The sequence below is a fragment of the Rhincodon typus genome, chromosome 6 (assembly GCF_021869965.1).
Source record: "Rhincodon typus isolate 14 chromosome 6, sRhiTyp1.1, whole genome shotgun sequence".
Lineage (NCBI taxonomy): Eukaryota > Metazoa > Chordata > Chondrichthyes > Orectolobiformes > Rhincodontidae > Rhincodon > Rhincodon typus.
The window spans coordinates 97,914,133-97,936,584 of record NC_063337.1 but is presented as its reverse complement, the minus strand read 5'-3'; the positions used below and the strand labels follow the sequence as shown (position 1 = coordinate 97,936,584).

Genomic DNA, 22,452 nt, shown 5'->3' with positions numbered 1-22,452 from the left:
CTGCGAACAAGTATCTTGTATGATTCTCAAGGCAGTCAAGTGGAAAGGGATTTAGAGCAGCACTTCATGGCAATGTCATCCAAAATAAAGGAAGAACGAATCATGAAAATTTCTGATTTTGTATTCTACTTTCCACGCAGGTACAGAGTTCTGGTTGACATAATACTGGGCGACAGAAAAAAACTTTCTGCAGAAGAGAAGTGTTGCCTCATCCTCCAACAATGTAAATTACAGGGATGGCAGGTAGGTGACTGTTAAAGTGTGAACTATGCTTTTTTTATGGTGACTGCATTACAACTGGTGTGGCATGTATGTGCCGTTATATAGATTAAAATAGAAATATTGCCACCTTGAAGACATGCATCCAGCATCTAGCTTATATTGATTCAGCTGCTGATCAACGCAAATATCTAGATCACAAATTGAGGTCTCCAAAAACAGTGCTGTCAGGGAGAACTACTCACAAAATCACAGGTCCATCAGCAAAACTGAATTCATGTCCAACCACTACAAATTATGAGCTCAATAAAGCAGTTAATTTGTGGTCTGACACCAACCATTGACCATGAAAGTTGCCAGATTGGTACAAAAATTAAACTGATACTTTATTATACATCAGGGACGGTGCTGCCACTCTCAGATGATCTTAACATCAACATGACATGAGTCTCATGCTCTGTGGTTTACTCTTAACAGTGTCAAAACAGTTTGGAATTGATTGTAATTGCTGCCTTGATGAAATCGGTCACATCCCAAGACCAGCAAAGCTATCACCAGTGCTCCCTGGAAGCAGCTGCACAAGCAATCAGCCTTTATAATGTGGCAGTCAATACAAATTTGTGCGATCGAGTATAAATAAATGGACAATTATTAAAACACATATAAAACCTTCAGTTTAGAATTGTGCCGTAATACTAACAGCAAGAAAAAAATCTTCAGCTGCTAGAAATGTGGTACAGAAAAACAAACTGCAAGAATCAGTCTGCTGGCACAGTACCATTTGTGGAGAAATAAACATGATTGATGTTTCAGGTCAATGACCTTGACATTTCTCTATAAAACCACCGCCAGGCTAGCTGAGTGTTTCCTGCATTTTTTTGATTTTGTTTTAGCTTTTTCCAGGGGTAGTATTGTCTTTCAATTGAAGTTCGAATGGAGAAAGATACCAGAATTTGCAGTATGTAGAGAATGATGAGAAATTATTTTGCTACGTGGAAAATGTATCTACCCTGGATAAGTTTTCAATCTTTAATGGTCCATTAGTGTTTTTCTTCAATTAACTAAACAATTTTGATTCAGCTGTTTGTAGTGATTGTACCAGGTCAACAAGTTGGACCCCATAGAATATGAGTTTGCTGGTTGAGGCTGTTAGTCTGGTCCAGTCAGGGAGCCACTCAATGCCTGACCCACTGAGAGGCAGTGCTATTGTCAATGACGATGCATTTGTAAATAAAGTGTGACTGGTGATGGGATGCTGGCCTCTGAAGAGTTATTTCAATGTTATTATTTCTTTAGTCAATTCTTGTTTTCAATGAAAATCTGAGGTTAGATTTTGCAAGTCTCTGCTTCCAGCACAGAGTTTCACTTGACAAGAGTACAGTATAGTACCAGACACAAAGGTCTGTGCTCACAGAACACCTGATTCTCTGATGATTAAAATGAATTAGCAGAAAATCGGAAATGTCACAGTTTGGTGGATTGACATTACCATCTGATTTTCTAACCTGTGCTTCAAACAAGACTTAAGCCTCAAAGATTTTCCTGTAGTTATTAGTTTTCTCCTTGCCAAGCATAAAATTGAGTATTATTGCCTTTGAAAGGGTTTCCAACATTGCTGTTCTGTTCTCTTCTCAATTTGTCACCTAGTGCTAGTATTTGACCAGCTTTATAAAGGAAAACATACTGTTAGTACCAGCATGAATTTCAGACATTTCTATCTCTAACAACCTTTAGTTGTGTGTGAGAATATTCAAGACTTCAGTTTTTTTACTACTGTAAGTGGATTTCAAATTCAATACTTTTTTTTGGCAAGTTGAAATGCTTCAGAAAGCTTGGGCTTGATTTTAACTTTCCAACCCATTTGTTGTGAAGGAATCCAGCAGTGTCAATAATGTAGGCATTTCAACAATGCATTTTCAACAAGGATGGCACAGTGGCTCTGTGGTTAGCACTGCTGCCTCACAGTGTTGGGGACCCGGGTTTGATTCCAGCCTCGATGACTGTGTGGAGTTTTCACATTCTCCCCACATCAGTGTGAGTTTCCTCCCACAGTCCAAAGTTGTGCAGGTTAGGTGGCTAGGCCATGCTAAGTTGCCTGGAAGGGTCAGGGATGTGTAGGTTAGTGGATTAGCCATGGGGAATGCTCTCTGGAGGGTCAGTGTGGACTCAATGGATCAAATGGCCCACACTATAGGGATCCCATGCTTGTGAGCAGTTTGTTAAAATAGCCATGTATTTGCATATTGCTTCTTGGGTTCATAACCAATTGGAATGAACAAACATGGTTATGAGATGTAGCAGAGCAGTACCACAAGATGTTGAATGAAACTCCCAGGACAAAGAATGTTAAGTGGTATGTCATATTCAACTATATCCTGTTATGCATTTTATGCCAATTCTACTTTCTTAAGCATTCCCCTGCACATTAGTCCATACACCAGTTGAATCTGCAGATGCACCCAAACCTCTATGTCAAGGCTCCTTCACATCCCTACCAGAAATTGGAATCATTCTCATCTTAAGACAATGTCAGACCAATCTCTGAATGACTATCTACAAATGTTATCCTTCTAAATTCTCACAATATCCTATCTTTCTTAGTCATATTTCTGTTCTTACTCTCCTTACGAAAAAATAGAGCACCAGGGAGAGGTGGAAAATTGGATGTGGTCCTCTAGTAATCTTTGCTTTGATAATTGTAGAAGAGGAGGCCTTGGAAGTAAGCTGGGTCTCAGATTTACTATCACTGCTGATGAAAATGGGGATTTCCTGCTGACGGAAGTAAATACCACACAGCTGCATTATATATATCTATATATATATAACATTGACTTGATGCTAGCAGACCACATCTTGCTGTTGAGGGAGTGCAGCAAAGGTTTACCAGCCTGATTCTGAGGATGGCGGGACGGACATATGAGGAGAGATTGACTAGGTTGGGATTGTTATCGCTGGAGTTCAGACAAATAAGGGGGGATCTCATAATGACTTATAAAACTCTAACAGGACTATACAGGATAGATGCAGGGAGGATGTTTCTGATGGTGGGTGTGGCCAGAACCAGGGGTCACAGTTTGAGGATTCGGGGTCGACCATTTAGGACGGAGATGAGGAGACATTTCTTCATCCAAAGAGTGGTGAACCTATAGAATGCATGACCACAGGAAGTAGTTGATGCCAAAACATTGACAATAGCCAAGAGGCGGCTTGATATTACACTTGGGGTGAATGGGATCACAGGTTATGGAGAGAAGGCAGGATTAGACTACTGAGTTGGATGATCAGCCATGGTCGTGATGAATGGTGGAGCAGGCTTGAAGGGCTGAATGGCCACCTCCTGCCTGCCATCTGCTAATTTGTTTCCTGAGTGGCAAGAGTTGAAGACAAGCATTGTGAAAGGGACGACGGGTTTTCTCAATTTTTTATTCGTTCACGGAATGTGGGCATCGTTAGCTGCATCAGCATTTATTACCCACCCCTAATTGAGTCGACCACATTGCTGGGGGTCTGGAGTCATATGTAGGCCAGACCAGGTAAGATTTTCTTCCCTAAAGGACATTCGTGAATCAGAAATTTATGAATTTAGTGGTTACATGGTCACCATCAGAATATTTATTTTTATTCCAGATTTTCATTGAATTCAAATTTCACCAACTCCCATTGTGGGATGCGAACCCACATCCCCATCATATTAGCGAGAGTTACTGGATTGCTAGTCTAGTGACATTGCCATTATGGCACCACCTCTCCCTAGTTTCTAGGTAGCTTCCTCATTTTAAATGTGGAAAACATGAAACAGGCCATTGCAGACACCTCTGGCAGTCATGTGTGTGAATACCACATCAGGATCCTTCTCCCCTTCCTCTGTAGAGGCAGACAGCTCAGTATCTCCCTTCTTCTGGAACTTCAGTCCCTGCTGCTGTACAACATTGAGTAAGGCACAGTACACTAATGTTATTCTTGGTGTACTTATTGTTGATGCACATTGAAAGTCTCACTGTAAATCACATCCTGAGTTTTTGCTCTGTTACAATTCTGGTGCTCATGTGGTTTCTGTTCTACCTTTCCTGGGCATCACGTACATGTCATCAATCACCTCTTCAAAAAGTAACCTCTTATCTCCAAGGAACCATCTGTTAACTCTGCTTTCAGCTGTGAGTATCTCAGCAAAGCTGAACTGATGCTGAACAAAGGCATCATGGCAGCTCCCCAGGAATCTCTCACTGACATGAATTGTGAAAATTTGCTGGTTGCAGACAAGGTGAACATTTACAGAGTAGAATTCCTTTCATTTCATTAAAACTCTAGGGTAATCCAGATTGCCAGTGTGTAAAAGCAATGACTCTTGGGATCTGTGCATACCTGTCAGAGTGGCAAAGCAGAGGGCCCATTTATTCAGACTGACCTTAGCATCTGAGAATGTAGGTAAATACTGATCCCGGCAAATATGTCGACAATCTCCAATAAGATGCACTTGTGGCAGCTGGATTTGAGATTTTGCAGATATCACCTGCAGATCCCTGGGAGGAGTCTGAAAGGAGGTGAAGAACGTACAATGGTGATTACATAGCCATGCATGCCCACAATACCTTGGCATATTTAGCAAGTGATCTTCTTCTAAGAGGCTGGAAATATCAGTGATATCTAACAGGGAGGTTTGAGCCACCTGAGGCACTGTACAAGTCCCTGTCTTACACTGGAGTTTTTTCTCATCCCCTCTCCTCATTGCATCAGTGGTTGAAGAGACACTATTGCTGCTACTGCTGTGGGTACCGTTGCAACTATTCATCTTACTCCTCATCTGAGCTCAACGGTATATCTGCATAAGCACCTTCCATGTTGATCTTCAAGTTGGTAACTGGGAAATATTGATCAAAGGCGATACATTTTGAAACAGAAGAACTGACTTCAAAGTGGTTTGAGTAGACACAGTGGATTGATCTACTTTGCATAGATACAACCCCAAGTTGCTGTGTCCTCACAAGCTGGTGTCCTGAAATTCAAACTAACATTGTAGAAGCTGCTTTTTTTTCACTTTACTATCCCAACTCCAAGTGTGCTGCTTCTCTGTCTCCACCTTATCTAAGAGTCTAACTAATTACCCAACCCTCTATGAACTCCTTTATTTACATACAATCTTACAAAATATTGATCTTTTTATGTCAGCTCTCTAGGACAGGTCTTCCATTCTACTTGTCAGCGTTTTGATGGGATGTGATTGCTGCTGTTAGAATCATAGCATCATATATGTCATTAACATATGCTTTACCATTTTACTCCAAAAACCTAAAGGCATTCCAGCTATGCAGCTATTGGACTATTTGTGCATTTAGACTTCAAAAGGCTTTTTCTATGAAAAAGATAATGGTAGTAATTGACTGACCTTTTAAAGGATACTTGTCTCTATTATAGTGTTGCCTCAAATTATCTTTTTTGGACCTTTATATATTTTATTTAAATATATTAAATAGATTGATAATTTTAGCCTGTAATACATTATTTACGAGTTAATGTTAATACTCCATGGAGTAACTTTGGCATAGTGTTACAGCTGCAGTTACAGGGGTGCACCAAATCCTTTCTAGTTCCCCTGGCTCCACTGCTCACAACAAATTTGAAATTTAACCAGATGGTGACATGGCAAGACTATAACTCATTCAGCATTACCTTTTTATTCATTCATGGGATGAGGGCATTGTTGGCTAGGCAGCATTTATTGCCCATCCTTAATTGCCCAGAGGGCAGTTAAGAGTCAACCACATTGCTGTGGGTCTGGAGTCACATGTAGTCCAGACCAGGTAAGAATGGCAGATTCATTCCCTAAAGGACATTAGTGAATCAGATGGGTTTTTCCAACAATCGTCAATGGATTCATGGTCATCATTAGATTCTTAATTCCAGGTGTTTATTGTATTCAAACTCCACCATCTGCCGTGGCAGGATTCGAATCTGGTCCCCAGAATTTTAGCTGGGTCTCTAGATGAACAGTCCGGCAATGATATCACTAGGCTATCGCCTCCCCCAAAATAAAGCTTGGCCTGACTTCCTTTACCAACTACAAATAACTAGTTTATTGTAAGTAAAACTTAAACAAATATGTATAGACTATTGACAGAAATGTGTCAGACTGTGGCTTAAGTGGAATTGAATGGTAGAACTCTCTGTCCCTGCAAATATGTTACTCAATTTCAGGTCAGGGGTTCAATGAAAGCCTGGCACTGCAAGCATCTATCTCCTGAAGCCAAGAAGAAATGGTGCCAAGTTTGATTATGGATCCTTCATCTACAGGGTCATTGAATTTTTTTTTGTCCCAGGTTGTTTAAGAATCCTGGGAGTTGTGCTGCCACAGAAATGACAATAGGAAATCATCCTGCTTGACCAAATTGGCCTTAACAGGGATTACAGAGGATGTGAACAACCACTGTGTACAGACACAAATGTGAGTGCAGTGCTATAACAGAAGCAATTACCTCCTCCAGTCACCAGGATAAGTTGATATGATTTCATTTGATTTAATTTATTATTGTGACATGTACCTAGGTACAGTGAAAAGTTTTGTTTTGTAAGTAGTACAGACTGATGATACCATACAAAATGTATTAGAGTAAGAGAACAGAGCGAAGAATACAATGTTACGACTACAGAGAAGGTGCACAAAGAATGAGGTCAACATTTAAATTTAAATTTTGAGAAGTTCTTACAGAAGTCTGATAACCGTGGGGAAGCAGCTATTCTTGAATCTGTTGGTACATGTGTTTAAGCTTCTGTATTTTCTGCCCAACATAAGAGATTGAAAGAGATTATAACTGGAGTGGGAGGGATTTTTGATTATGTTGGCTGTCTCCCCGAGGCATCGAGAAGTGTAGATGGAGTCAATAGATGGAAGGCTATCTTACGTGATAGACTGGGCTGTGTTCACAACTTTCTGTACTTTCTTGTGTTGCTTCAGTCTACCATGATACTATCAAGCCAAGGGACTTACCAAGATGGGATAGAAGCCAAGAAAGGAAATGTGTAACAAAAACAAAAGTTGCTGGAAAAGGTCGGCAGGTCTGGCAGCATCGGTGAAGAGAAATCAGAGTTAAAATTTTGGGTCCGGTGACCCTTCCTTGTAACTGATGGTAGCTAGGAAAATGTCATTTTGTATGCAGAAGAAAGGGTTGGGACAGGGGGTAAGCAGTAAATGATGTTTGCGGATAGGGCCCAAAGAAAGCAAAGAACAGTTGGACAGACAACAGAGTGTATAGTGATCTGGCTCAGAGAGTGAATAGTTGTTCATGGAGATGTAAGTGACTAACAATCGATAGTGGGAAATGTGTAGCTGTCAATGCATGACAAGGGAAACTGGACCGAATACCAATTGCATGTTATATAGTGATTAGGCCTCAGTTAGAATGTGTGGACTGTATGTGGCACAGGCACCATGGGTCAAGGGATCTGAATGTTCCTTGACCTGGCTCTATATTTCCATTCCTCCATGTGGACTAAAAAGACCTTCAGTGAGGGTCAAGCCCCGAGTAGGAATAGTCAATCTCAAAGTGTGAAAGCCTTATGAAGAGGAAGACTTGGAGCTGGTAGACATGTGAGGGAACAATCCACAGTAGATAGTGGGTCTGGACTACACTGCAAACATAATGAGAATGATTTCACACTGATGTTGAAACTTTGACACTAGGGAAAGTATGAAACTGCAGTGATGCACTGAACGTTCCCTTAATGTCCTCCTTGTTTTTCTCTAAAACAAATCATCACCATAGGAAAGAAAACCAAAACAGAAATATGTGACTCCACCTCTTGTGAAGATGCAAAGGTCGCACCATCACTTGCCCCTCCCTTATCCTCCACCTGATCAGTTACACTCAGGGGTTTTGGAGAGTTTGCATATAGAACCAGCAGAATATGCTGATAATCACTTCACAGATATGTCCCAGCAGCTGAAGGTGGCAGTGTCAGTTAGGGTCAATGACAGTGAGAGAACTGCTGAGGATCAGGCCCATGCTGAGACATGATAAGACTCTGATCTCAGCAGGAATAAGGCTGCTAGACATACAGAGAGGGGCAAAGGAAACTCTGGCAGAGATCATGCCAAATCTTGCATAGACAATGGAGGATTCTGAACAAGCACTGAGTGTTGTCATGTGGTGCATGGCTTCCACCATGAAGATTTTGGCAACTGGGCTCCTACATCCCTCTAAAATACTTATGCTCCTCCAGTCCTGGCAATTTTAGCCGCATCAGTTTTGATTGCTACATGATTGACAGCTATGACTTCAGCTGCCACAGTCCTGAGCTTTGGAGTTCCCTCCTTAAATCTCTTTGTGTTTTTATCTTCCTCCTTTAAGATTCTCCTTAAAAAATCTTTTAAAAAGCATTTGCTCATCTGTACTAACTCATTTTGTGCTCTGTCCGGTTTTGTTCAAGAAAGCTCCTTTTGGAGCTTTTTATTACGTTAAAAAAATAAACATTTGCATTTATATTGTGCTTTTCACAATTGAAGTGCTTTACAGCCAATGAAATAATTCTGAAGTATAGTCACTGTTTTAATGTTAGAATATTAGCAACAAAATGTACACAGTGAAACTCCCACAGACAGTAATGTGATAGTGACCAGACTGGTTTGAGTTTACAACACAACAGTGTGCTCAATACACGGACTTTATTAAATTGAAGCTTAAGATGCCTGCCTGCAGAGTGTTTGCCTCATGATAGAGGTCCCATGAGTATGTCAGACTAGGATAGACATTTCTACATAATTACATTTCAATCCAAACACAATCTGCAGTGATTTTAATGAGGTCAGCCAGTTGGACATCATAGAATATGAGCTCTCTGATTGGGGCTGTTAATCTGGTCCAATCAGGGAGTCCTGGCTGACAGATATAAACAGGAGTATCAGACCTGACACTCTGGGAGCTGGCTCTGAGGAAGCTGGACTAGTGTCAAGGACTTTCCATGTGTAAATAAATGGTGACTTGGTGACGGTATACTGGCCTCTGTGGAGTTATTTTGCAATCTGTTTTTGGTAATGTTGATTAAGGGACAATTATCAGCTAGGGCATGTTGGTCTTTTTCAAAATAGTGTCTTTGTACCCTCTCCCCTCTCCCCAGGTAGGACAAATGGGACCTTGATTTAACATCTCCTCTAAAAGAAATGCCACCAATGGTGAAACCCTTGCTCCATGTACTGGAGTGTTGGCCTTAATTTCTGTGCTCAGTTTCCTTCAGGGATTCATTTGGGATCCAGAAAATGCCTCAACAACTGTTTCTCAGCCATATGCCTGTACCCTCCATCTGCGCCCATGATCTTTGACTTCTGGATGAGGAGTGTTATCATTGTCCTGCAGTCGATTGCTGCAGAGTGTAATGTGCATGTTTCCAGGATGACCTGTGGTCACAGAATAAAACAAACTACCAACCCTTCTCACAGAAATACTGTCCCACCAACTGCTAAAAATAGAAGTGGTCTGCATTATCACATAACCACTTCCAGTTTCTGCTCTGCAAGAAGTTTAAGCTGGAGCGCAAACCTGAAAAGCTTCGGCTGTACTTTGTTCCTCATCATCATCTCCCGACTTCCTTCACACAAAAAAAAATCTCTGACCAGAGCAGTCAACATGGGCCAAGAATTTGCTGTACACACATACTGAAGCTACACAAAGAAAATCCCAGAAGGATGGCTCAATGAGGTGTTGGTAAGCACTTTGGCACCGAGAATGGAATATCAAACCTGAAGTATTTAACCGCAAAAGCCATTCGGCAATTAATTTTTCTCTTAGCTATATCTGACAGTAAATCAAAGCCTTGAATGTGATGTAACCTCTCAGCGGTCATGCCAAATACAAACATGAAAAGTAAACATTAAATCACTAAAATATTGCAGGTGAAAGCTGCCATCCAAAAATGTGTGACTGGGATCAAATTGGAGATTTAAAGGTTTTAAGCACCTCTAACTCAACCCCAACTTGCTGTCTTCTAGAAATAGCAGAGGTGGGGAAGTAGCAGGCAGCCAAACCAGTTCATGAGGCTGAATGGGAAAGTTGAATGTTTTAATGAGGTTCTGAACATCTAATTTAACCTCAGCAACTTTCAGCCAGGAAGCTAGACAGCTATGGAGGGAGGTTTAATGTTTTATCACCCTCCCCCCCTTAACTTTGTGTGGCCCAGGAACAGCAGGCGTGCTTTCGCTTGGTTCATAAGCTCAGATCGTCGGACCAGATCAGCCTCACTAATGCCCTGTGCACCCCATAAAAATACACCAAGCTCTCCTGCAAGATGATAAAGCTTCCCCTGATGTGAGTTTGCCTTTAACAGGGTGTTTTCATCCAGTGTGAGAAAACAAGACTTCCTCGGGATGCACATTGGACTCGACTGGCAAAGGACAACACAATCAGGGGCCTAAGATCACCCCACCATCTCCCACTGGATCAGATACTCTGTACTCACAGCTGTGGATCTGATCCACTCCCTTCCCAGGTTTGTGGGTCACTGGTACTACGCCTCCTATCCTTACCCCTGGATTGTAGATCAGATTGTATATATCTGATCTTACAGTCTACTTCGGAGCTGTCCCTGTCTGATGGTAAGTGAATCAGGGACAGAAGCTACATGCTAAAACTCCATGATTTAAAACTCCATCTAAGGCATGCAAGAAAACCTGGACTACTTTGTTTGCTGTCTGAAATCCCACCAGCCCTTCTTAAGTATACCAAATACATCGTTAATATCCTGATTAAATATAGGTCATTTACATGAAAGCTGGATTACAACACAAGTAAAGAGGATTTACGATCACCAATGCTTATCCATTTCGGGAAGTACAGTGCACAGGAACTAAGACTAAGCTGTGAGATTTTGTGTGCATGAAAATGTGCACTTACAGTTTGGCAGTTCCATATTTCCCATGGTGTCTCCACATTTCCAAGTTTGGAGAACCTCTGAAGTAAAGGGTGACAGTTTTTGGCAGATTATGTTACAACCCCACCCAGTTCCATGGTAACTGATCAATGCTGATGTGCAATAAACTGGATTATTCATTCTGCTCCTCACATTGTCGTAGAGTCATAGAGATGTACAGCACGGAAACAGAGCCTTCTTTCAAACTCGTCCATGCCGGCCAGATACCCTAAATTAATCTAGAGATAGTAGGAACTGCAGATGCTGGAGATGAAGGGTCTAGTCCCGAAACGTCAGCCTCTCTGCTCCTATGATGCTGCTTGGCCTGCTGTGTTCATCCAGCCCTGCACCTTGTTGTCTAAATTAATCTAGTCCCATTTGCCAACATTTGGCCCATATCCTTTAAACCTTTCCTATTCACGCACCCATTCAGATGCCTTTTAAATGTTGTAATTGTACCAACCTCCACCACTTCCTCTGGCAACTCATTCCATATATACACCACCCTCTGCGTGAAAAAGTTGCCCCTTAGGTGCCTTTTAAATCTTTCTCCTCTCACCTTAAACCTATGCGTTCTAGTTTTCGACTCCCCTACCCTGGGGAAAAGACTTTGACTATTAACTACGAAACTCAATGCACTGACCAATAAAAGTAAACGTACCAAATGCTTTCTTCACTGCCCTGTATACCTGCGACTCCACTTTCAAGGAACTATGAACCTGCACACCCAAGGCCACTTTGACCTTCCTTTCCTGATGTGGAGGCGTCAGTGTTGGACTGGGGTGGTCAATGTCTGAAACCATACGCTCCAAAAGTTTGTGATTTTAAATAAACCTGTTGGACTATAACTTGGTGTTGTGTGACTTCTGACCTCCCTTTCTTCTGGTTCTGCAAGAAAAATAACTTCTCTGGTGAATCATAACTTAGTTGGTATCTTATGATGGATCATTTCTTGCTATCTCACATTAATTGAAATATATTATATAAGTGCTCTGGCTGGATTTGAGTCATACCAATATTGTAGGCATTTAGATTACTCGCTGTTCAGGGCTAATATTGAGCAGAAAACCATCAATACCATATAAACAAATTAGCACCTTTCAGGCATTTTCCCTGAGGCTAGACAATGTTCTACCTTGATGCCCTGATTGAGAAGTTTTTTTTTTGTGGAGTGACCCTGAATGTCCTTGATGCCTAAAGCTCCAGAAATCTTAATCCCCTGTTGCCACAAACACAGCACAGTTTGCAGAACTAATTAATATCAGATAATAGGGTTTGCATAAACTTTTACACATTGTTTGTAGCTCCCTTTGAACGCATTACAGTGGCACATTACAAATCATCATTGTACAGGAAGGAGACTTTGACTAATAAAACTCCCATTGTTTTTATTCAGATGAGCCAGAGTGAAGTGTTTATGAAGCACTGGCAAACAGATCATCTCAATGAGCAATGTCTTCATTTGCAAAAGAAAATTATTATCTGCCAAAAAGGTAAATAAAATTAAAATGACATAATTCAAATTATTAGCTTTCACAATCTCTCGATAACATGTTCTAATTTCAAATGTTCACAATTAAATAAAATAATATTTTAATTCTATAAAAATGTATGAATACGTATGTTTGTAATTTTATTTAACAGTTCAGAAATTACTAGACAAAATAAACCAAATGAATCCAGTGTAAGGAGCTGAAGTGTTATTAAATTTATCAGGGCTATTAATTGACTACAGTTTTTATTATCAGTTCACCAGTTAGCAGAATTGTGTTTCCTTCTGCATTATTAACTCATATGTTTTATTGTGTGAACTGCGGATCCGTAATTCTGTTCCATAACGGTAGTTGTCAGAGAATTTCTAGCCCGCCAGCGGCTGCTACAAAGGATGAACATCAAACAGCAAGAGGTCAACTCCGTTGAAAGCTTTTTGCAGTCTGCGGAAGATATGGGACTGAAAGCATATGATTCTTTGGTCATTCAAAATGCTTCTGACATTGCACGGGAAAATGACAGGATCAGGAATGAACTTAATGCAGTTTACCTGAGGGAAAAGTTGGAAGCACGATACCGAGACGAGCAGGCCATAAAACGGTGAGCATGAACTTCTGATATCACATTCATTGTGAGGGATGGTTACTGGATTAGTAAGAAGCCCAGAAAGACCTCCACTACATATATAAGTTAAAATGACACTGAAGAGTCAGATTAATAGTTTCGTGTATTACAAATAGAGCTATTCTAATAGACAAAAGATGCTAATTAAATACTGTAGTAAATTTGAGATACATCAGTGTACTGAAAGTTTTTAGGCTTAATGATTTGATTTATCAAATGTTACTTGAAGGGTTACATGTTCTGAGTGTTGATGCATTGCCACAAATCCAGTGAGCAGGTTCTGTTTAACACTCGAATGCTTCAAAGGCCAGGTTGCTTTTAAATAATGTTTTGCTCCAGTGAAAGAGTTAACCATTTTCTATCATCCTACTCGCCTGTTTCAGGGAGGCTTTCCGCATCTACAGCAGTCACATTATTGGCGGGAGTGCTTACTGTCATCTGTATTTCCTAATTGCAAACAGTAAAATAGATGGCACTGGGAGGATCTCAGCCCTCATCACAATACAGAATAATAAATTGTTTTGAAATGTGTTTCATTTTGACTCATAACCTGAAGTCTTCTGTGCATTAACATAAGTAAAATGTTTTAATTTGTACAGAGTAGAAATGAACAGGAGAAGACAGCCAGCATTCTGTGGATTTGTGTTTGACAGGAGTAGTGCTTCCACCCTCACTTCGCAGTGGGGGTGTTAGATGCTTGCTTGTGTGAAAAGCTGGTATTACTTTTGCATGAACAGGTTCATTGTTCTAAATCAGCATCTGGACATCATTTTAATTTCAGATCTGGCAACGGGAGTGGAAAGGTCAACGAAGACAGTCTTTCAGGCTGCCGAACAGCGAAGCATTTTCTCTCGAGCTCAGTGCCGGCACCTACCTTTGTCGATGGGTTGGCACATTCTGTGATTGGATCATCCATCAGATCACCCTCCCTTCACTCAGTATTCAGTATGGATGATAGCAATGGCCTGCAGTCACCACGGAAACAACCTCCTCCTAAACCAAAGCGGGACCCCAATACACGACTGAGTGCTTCATATGAGGCGGTGACTGCATGCATTTCGGCGGCTTCTAAAGAAGCAACAAATGAAGGTTTGAAGAATGATTGTTCGCATTGAAAATAGTGTAAAATTAGACTAAAATGGACAAATCTGCCTCATGATTAATCTGTCCATTTATGTGACATTTAGTAGTGTCATGGGTGATTTAACTGCCAGTCTATGATATATGTATCTTCTCAGGATATTGCCTTTTTATCCTGTAACTGAGACTCATATGATATTTCCTGAAAGCAGTGAATCCTAGTCAGCAGCTGCAAAATTAAAGTGATAATGGTACCATGGTGATGTCACAAAACATAAATAGCATTTTAGGAACATCTCAGCATCTGAGGAAAATTGTGAATATTGCGCCCAGACTGCCATCAGTGGTGTAAACACCATCCAGAAATTGAGGTAAATGTCTCCAAGACAAACATATATGTATATCATAGTAACTAGCAGCACAGGAGAAGGCAATTCAGCCTACTGTGTCTGTGCCAACCCTTTGAGAGCCATCTATTAGTCCCACTTGCCTACTATTTGGAACATAAAATTGTACAGTGAAGGAACAGGTCCTTCAGCCCATGATGTTGTGTTGAACATGATGTCAAATTAAGCTAACCTCTTCTGCTGGCCCTTGGTCCATATTCCTCCATTCCTTGCATATTCATGTGCTTCTCTAAAAGTCAACCCTACAAATGTTTCCCTTACAAATATATATGCAATTAGTACTGAATCTGCTCCACAGCTGTTTGAGGCGGTGCATTCCAGTGTATCTCAAAACTATCATAATGCCATGGGACAAACGGGATGGACGAGAGTGTCTTTCACTTACTGCCAATTTTCATAAATCCATGTGTATGTAGATACCAAAGAGGGAAGTTCTGTAATTTAAACATGGACAATAGAACATTACTTCTACTTCATTAGAATATTGTTTTAACTGTTTCAGACGTTATCAGAATCATAGCACTAGACAATACACCCTGTAATCTCAATCCCATGTATGCATATTAACTCCATAAAGGTATTTGCTAATTGTGTTGCTGCAGAATGGAGCCACACACAAAGGGACCATTGGTCAGAAGGGGACTGCTATTGTGCTGTAGCAGTGTCTGCAATCTGAACTTCATTTCTGTGCAGTTTCCTATTTGGGCCTTACATTTGGCTAATAAAACTTCTTTAATCCAATGACAACATGATTCACTCAGTGAATATTATAATGTCCACTGTGGTGTGCCAGAGCTAAATTCAAATATTTTACATAGTGCACACATTCTAATTAATCCCAACTGTATGTAAGAATGAATTTACTAATTTAATCCCAGTTGTTTTTCAAGGAATTCCATGCAATTTATTCTCAAATACAAAATAAACAGCGAAATAAATCTGACACCTAAAAAATTAACCAACGAGAGAATGACGTCCTGTCCTCAGCAGCATTCACACTATATATAAAAAAAGAAAGACTTGCAATTAAATAACACCTCTCCTGACCTCAGGATGTCGTGTACAGCCAATGAAGATCTTCTGAAGAGTTGTCATCAATTTACTGGCAGTTAATTTGTATTCATCAAGGAGCTGCATCATCCTTAACCACTCTTTTTAAATCTCCCTTTCATCTCAGTCTCTCCCTTTCCCTTTCTCTTACACATTTGTACTTTCTGCTGTAACTTCTGTGCCAAAGGAGTACACCAACTTTTGTTTTCTCTGGCATCCTTGATGTTTGTCGACAGTACCTTGAATTTGATCACAATTATGTGAAATATTCTTTGCTGCTTCCTACATTACAATGATGTTGCATTGACCATTAAGAACTCTTGACATCCAGGTGCTACAAAGTATTATATGTAAATGCAAGTGTTGATTAATTCCTTTTGCTGTCTCTCTCTTCAAACTTTGCATTTCACTGGAGCATCAACTTTTTAAATGAAAGTTATCCAACCTTAACTTTTGCGATGCTGAAATTATTAATCTCAGAACATCCTTATATGTTACAACAGATGAAAAACCTTGAAGTCAGTATTGCTGTTTTGAATATGGGGAGATTATATTGAGGCAGATTGGATGTGGAAGATCACACATTTGAATAAGATTCCAGTACATTTTCCTAAACATGGTCCCACAATACAATATTTTATTCAAAGGTTCAAAGGGGAAAATTCAAACACCACTTTTTGTGCTTCTGATGTAATGACATAGAAAGATAAACACTGATTTTGAGTTTGACAGTGAACAAGTTTGCAATCCAGGATTTCCAATCAAGAATTCAAACTCATCCCTTTCATTAAATGGGGAATATCACAGGGGTTTGTGACTGAATCTTTGATCTGGGCTCCTCAATGTCACCAGGAGCATTATAGACCAACGTTATAAGAGAAAACAATCCCCATATAATCCTCATTCTCTACCGCTGAAAGTGAAAGACAGTAGCCAACTCATCATTCAATCCATTATTGATTGTCCTCATAATACACATAAAATTTGCTTCTCCAATGTTTCTCTCACTATTGTTGGGAGATATCCAGAGAAACCAATAGAAATTCTTCCATCAAAACTTTCTGGCTCATTTTCTCAGCTCTACTCATCTCTCACATTCCATTTATCTGATCACCTCTGGAAATTGTTGCCCACGTCCCTTATCCTATGAGGAAATTAATTGGAAGTCTTTCCATTGTTCTGTGAATGCACTATTTGAGTGGTAGTCTTATTTTCTGAATCAATTATTTAAATGAACACAAGCTTTTTAAATTAGCAGTGCTTTTTAATGAAAATTCAACTACATACAATTGAATAAAGCGAGGTGTGGAGGTCAAAAAGTAATGAATTAATTAAGCAGTTAGGCTTCAGGAATTTAAAAAAATTGCTTGCAGAGAATGAACGGGAAATGTAACAGATTAATTAAGTAAATACAACAAGAAATAGGTGGGTAAAACAGTTTTACACTGAATGAGGAATAGAATAAGTCTTTTCAACAAAACAGCACACAGCAGCATTTACTAAATTCATTTAATAAAGATCAATTTCAGAGAAAAGAATTCAATAGAGGTGGAGGGATTAAAGTTGCTTTACCAAGAATTGCTAGGAAGTCCACCAAATAAATTAATTGAAGTCAGAAACAGCATTTCAATAGTCTAAATTGAGGGGGGAAGCTTGTCAAAATTAATTTAATAAGTAAGTGAACTTGAAGAATTCAAAATAGCCTTAGGCATCTGTGGAATGAAGTGAAAACATTGGGGTCAGTGAATTGCAAGTAGCCTTGTAGATTGTCAAAATTAATTAAAGTCACAGGCTTTATCCGACAAAATTAATTAAGTAATGAAGTGGTCTTTAAGAATTCATAATAGTTTTAGACATCACAAAATTAATTAGGAGATTACTCTTAAGTATGCAAAATGACCTTTTCACAACATTGGCTAAATAGCAAATGTATTATCTTATCATTTTTATTAAATTGATCCATAAATGTGACAATTTAGATCAAATATATTTCCAACAGGCAGATCAGAATATCTGGATTTATACTATCTGATTACATGGATTTGCTGACTTTAATGGATTTAGTCTTACAAACCATAAGCAGATTGCAATGGATGATTGTAATAAAGGGTGATTATCATTCTGTAAATAGTTTCTTGCAGGTCACCTTAAATGGTTTACTGAAAAGGAAATGTGTAATCAGATAACTGAAATCGTGGCTTCGATGATTGCATCCCAACAATTCTGACAGCCTATGGTCTATTGACTTTATTATTGCCCCTTTTTTTTCTGTGGTAATCGTGTGAATTGGATCTGACCCTGACACGACTGTCAGGCAACACAAGTGAATGAAGTGATTTGGATCTTTTTTACATGCCAATGCAAATCAAATCACCTGTGAAGCCAAATGGGAAACTCATCTGGTACATTCCATTCCATGACCTGGTGGTATCCAACCCAAGGTTCACCGTTCTAGAAGAGGTGGTTGTGGTAAATTTGAGCTGTGAATGATGGTATAAATGCTCAATGTATGTTTTGGGTAGGCTGAAGAACATGGTAAAGATGCAAGGTCGGTTCTTCCCCACTAGTCATACAATATAGTACAATCATACAGATTAGAAAGAGACCATTCATCCCATTGAGCAAGTAGCCTCTTTTTGAAATATTCCCATTTCCTTGCTATTTTCCCATAGACTTACATTTGTTTTTCCTTTCCAAGTTTACATCCAGTTTCCTTGGGAAAGTTAGCAGTGAAGCTGCTCCACTATTTTTCAGCCAGTGCATTCCAAGCCATAATTTGTGGTGCTAAAACAAATCCACTCATAATCCTTTGTCATTTATCATTAATCTATATCTTCTGGTTGCCAATCTTTCTGCCACTACAAATCATTTATCCCTATTTGTTCTGTTAAAAGTCTTTGTTGACATTGCTTTCTGTTCCTTTTAATTACTTAACACTGTATGCATCTCATCACTTTTGATAATTCTTCAAGGGGTGTGGATCTCACTGGCAAATATAGCATTTGTTGTTCATTCATAATTATCCTTGAGAATTTGGTCTTCTTAAACCACTGCAGTCCATGTAGTGTATGTGCATCCACAGTATAGAGAGAGGAGTTCAAGATTTTGACCCAATGACGGTGAACTATCAATTATGATCATTCTAAGTCAAAATAATGTGTCAACAATGTTGACTTATTCTAATCATTCTATGATTAACTGCTCAGGCAAAACCTCCTTAATATTATATTCTATTGTTTTTCTGATGTTGGGCTAAGTGCCTGTAATTTCCTATTACTTTTCCCTCCTTTCTTTGAACAATGTTAGGTTTGCTATCTTCAAAACAGCTTAGACAATTAAAAGGAGGAAAGCAAGGTAGAGAAATTCTGCAGCATTTATAATTGGGAATGCACAAGAAGCCAGAATGGCAGGAGCATACATATCTTGGAGCTTTAAATATGTTTAGAGGCGTTTATAGAAATAGGGAGGGGAAAGGCCATGGGAGGAGCTCAAAAGCAAGGATTAGAATTTTAAAATCAAGACACACTTAATTAGAAGGCAGTGCAAGTCCGCAGAGACAGGGGTGACTGGGGAGCAGAACTTTATGTGAGTTAGCTAAGGGCAGTAGAATTTTAGACATTGTCACATTTATGGAGGGTAGAATGTGGGAGACCAGGAATATTTTAGGCTTGTCAGGCCGAAATGAAACAGGATGTGGGTTTCAGCAAAAGATGAGGTAAGATGGGACAAAGTTGGATAATGTTATGGTGGTGGAAATGGGTAATCTTTGTGCCATCCTGAACATGAGGTTGGAAGCTCATCTCAGGATCTTGTGTGACACCAAGGTCATGAACAGATTGGTTTAACCTCAGTCAGTTGCCCAATCCAGACAATGGTCATGATGTCTCTGAGGGGGCATGGACCACAAGTTGTGGAGAAGCTGGATTCCACAAAAGTTATGGGAATGGGCCTAGGAGATTCCTATCACCATGTGGGAGTGGGTCACGTCAACAGTGCAGTGTGTAGACTCAATGCGTGCACATTTATCCTGTATGGGGGCCACTTTGAATCTTGCAATCTGACTCCAGGCACTATTTTTAAGTGGATACAGACTTCTTACAACTCCAAGAAAACGTGACCCTGTATCTACACGTTAATATAAACAACTCTACTACAAGCATCAAGTTCACATTTTATAGTGATCATTCTGGGCCTGAAGCCATGTTGGAGCCTTTGTTGCTTTGTTTTGAAATCTGCCTTTAAACACCTCTGCAACTTAACTTTTTCTGACATTTTCATTTATTTATAATATACCTGCTTCTCATGGGATCAAGCGCTGTCCTTTCTAAATGCTGTGATCAAAAATCTTGGCCTTGGCTTCCCTCCATATGCTTTGGCTGCATCCTGCCCATTGCTGAAATCTCCTGCTCTTAAACTAACACGATGCCTTCAAATCAAACCTTCAGTCTTTGAAAACAACTTGCAGTCTCTTTGCTAGTTGTGCTTGCAACAAGAGAGATTAAGCTCTAATTCTTGGTGACTCGATGACATGCCTCAAGAAGTTTGACAATCCTAGCCAGGGAAAAGAAGAATTAGCCAGGATTATGCATCTGATATATAGAAAGGTTTTGAACCTTGGAGGCAATTAGGAATAGACATTTTTATTAATAGGTCACTCCACTACACCAATCCTAATCACCCACCCTGTTCCCCACCCACGGCCCAACAACTTGCCCTACTGATGTCAAATGTGAAGATTAATACCTTATATATACACTTAAGTAATTGCAGAAAGGTTCAGTATTGAAGAGAGATTAGTTACTTTGAAATCCTGTATTTCAATAAGAAAAAGAGGTTTAACACAGGGGTGCATATCCAATCATTGCAAAAAGCTCCAGGAATATCAAACTCATTTGTGGTACGCATTGTACTGACAAATATTCAAGTAAATCAGGAGCGTAGGAAGTGAAATAATTGTTTTTTACTTCTTAGACCTCAACTTCTTTTTTTAAATCCACAGTTTTGACTAAACCAAGACCTCACAGCGATGATTACAGCACAATGAAAAAGATTCCCCCACCAAAGCCCAAAAGAAGCCCCAACACGAGACTGACAGGTTCATATGAAGAGATCTATGTAAGGAAACCATCTGTACCAAAATTCACAAGCACAATGACTAAAGGAGCACACAGCACTGGGACTATTCAACGCGCCGCATCTGCTGATGGGCCCCACTATGGCACATTGAGTCTCCATTTGTCCCAAGACGAGGATGTGGAACCTGTTTACATAGAAATGGGAGGGACCGGTGGAACTAGTGGAAATTATCTGGCAGAGGTGGAGAGTCCTGATCAAGGAGAATCTGTTTATGAAGAAATGAAATATTGTTTGCTAGACAGCAACTCAAGTACTTCCTTCTTTCCAAAGCAGGCAGCTTGTCCTCCCCTTCGCACAGAAATGAAAACCCCAACATTGCCTGAGGACTTCAGAACAGGCACCCCTCCCATGGCAGGCTGCCAGGAATTAGTATGTGATATTCCTCCACCATTTCCAAACCTCCTCCCCCATCGGCCCCCTCTACTTGTATTTCCTCCAACACCAGTACAGTGTTCCCCTGCTTCTGATGAATCGCCACTTACACCTCTTGAGGTGAAGAGGTTGCCAGTTCTGGAAACTAATTTGAATTACTCTGTGCAATCAGACGGCATATCATCTGCCTCTCAACCATATACAAGCCATCAAAAAGGAGAAAGTGATACACCACCGTCTCCTGGAGTAGGTGTGTTCAGTATATCAGGAAAGATGTCTCCACCCTCAACATCACCTCCTCTTCCTTCAATTCCTACACCCCCCTACAGACAAAGTTCACATTTTATTTTCCCACCAGACACTTCCACCTCTTGCTTTGCCAGCACAGGAAAACTAGCTATGAGCACAGATGCTCCCAAAGTACCTCAGAAACCTAATCCCCTACAAGGAGGGACCTCTATGAGCTCTGCAAGATTGCCTTGTTCACCAGTAAAAAGCTGCAGGACAGAACCTGGGAAGAGCCAACCTTCCTCAGCAGGGAGTGCATCATTATTTCCTTACTCTTCCGCTATTAATAGGCCAATTACCAGCCCACTTGATGAGCTGAACAGTCTTTTCAGCTCAGGGCGAAGTCTTCTTCGAAAATCAGCAGTAGGGATGAAGATACGGGAGCAAGCAAGTGAGTAATTTAACCACTGTTTGATAATTCTGAGGTTTTATACATTATTATCTGTATAATGATGTTCATCATGGTGCAACACCTGAGCTAGAAATATCAGACAAAATATTTTTCAAGTGGATGCAAAAATTCCTAAAGGATTGTTCAACAAAAAAAAAGCAAAGAATTTTTCCCCGCTGGCCTCCCCAATATTAATCCCTCAAAAAATATCTGCAAAACAGATTTTGTTTTTGGTTATCTATCTCAATGCTGATTTATGGAATCAAATTGTGACAGAATTAGCAGCCCAATAAAGTACAGTTGTGACCATAAAGCACTGTGAGATATCCCCAGATTATGAATGGTGCTACATCAGAGTACATTTTTTTAAATGGATTCATTGATCAACTAATGGTTATACCATCTGAGGAAGGGTCACTCAACCCGAAATGTTAACTCTGATTTTTTTCTGCACTGGTGCTGCCAAACCTGCTGAGCTTTTCCAGCAATTTCTATTTTTGT

At 40.0% G+C, this 22,452-nt stretch overlaps 1 protein-coding gene across 1 annotated transcript in view; it reads left to right on the top strand.

The window, feature by feature from the left end:
• The window catches only part of myo16 (myosin XVI), a 301,066-nt gene extending 279,107 nt beyond the window's left edge, over positions 1–21,959 (top strand). Inside the window, exons 27-31 of the mRNA XM_048598425.1 lie at positions 141–243; positions 12,509–12,605; positions 12,957–13,203; positions 14,009–14,316; positions 20,764–21,959. Coding sequence (XP_048454382.1) covers positions 141–243; positions 12,509–12,605; positions 12,957–13,203; positions 14,009–14,316; positions 20,764–21,959 — 1,951 coding nt within the window. The remainder of the gene's footprint in view (positions 1–140; positions 244–12,508; positions 12,606–12,956; positions 13,204–14,008; positions 14,317–20,763) is intronic.
• Positions 21,960–22,452: the final 493 nt, after the last annotated feature.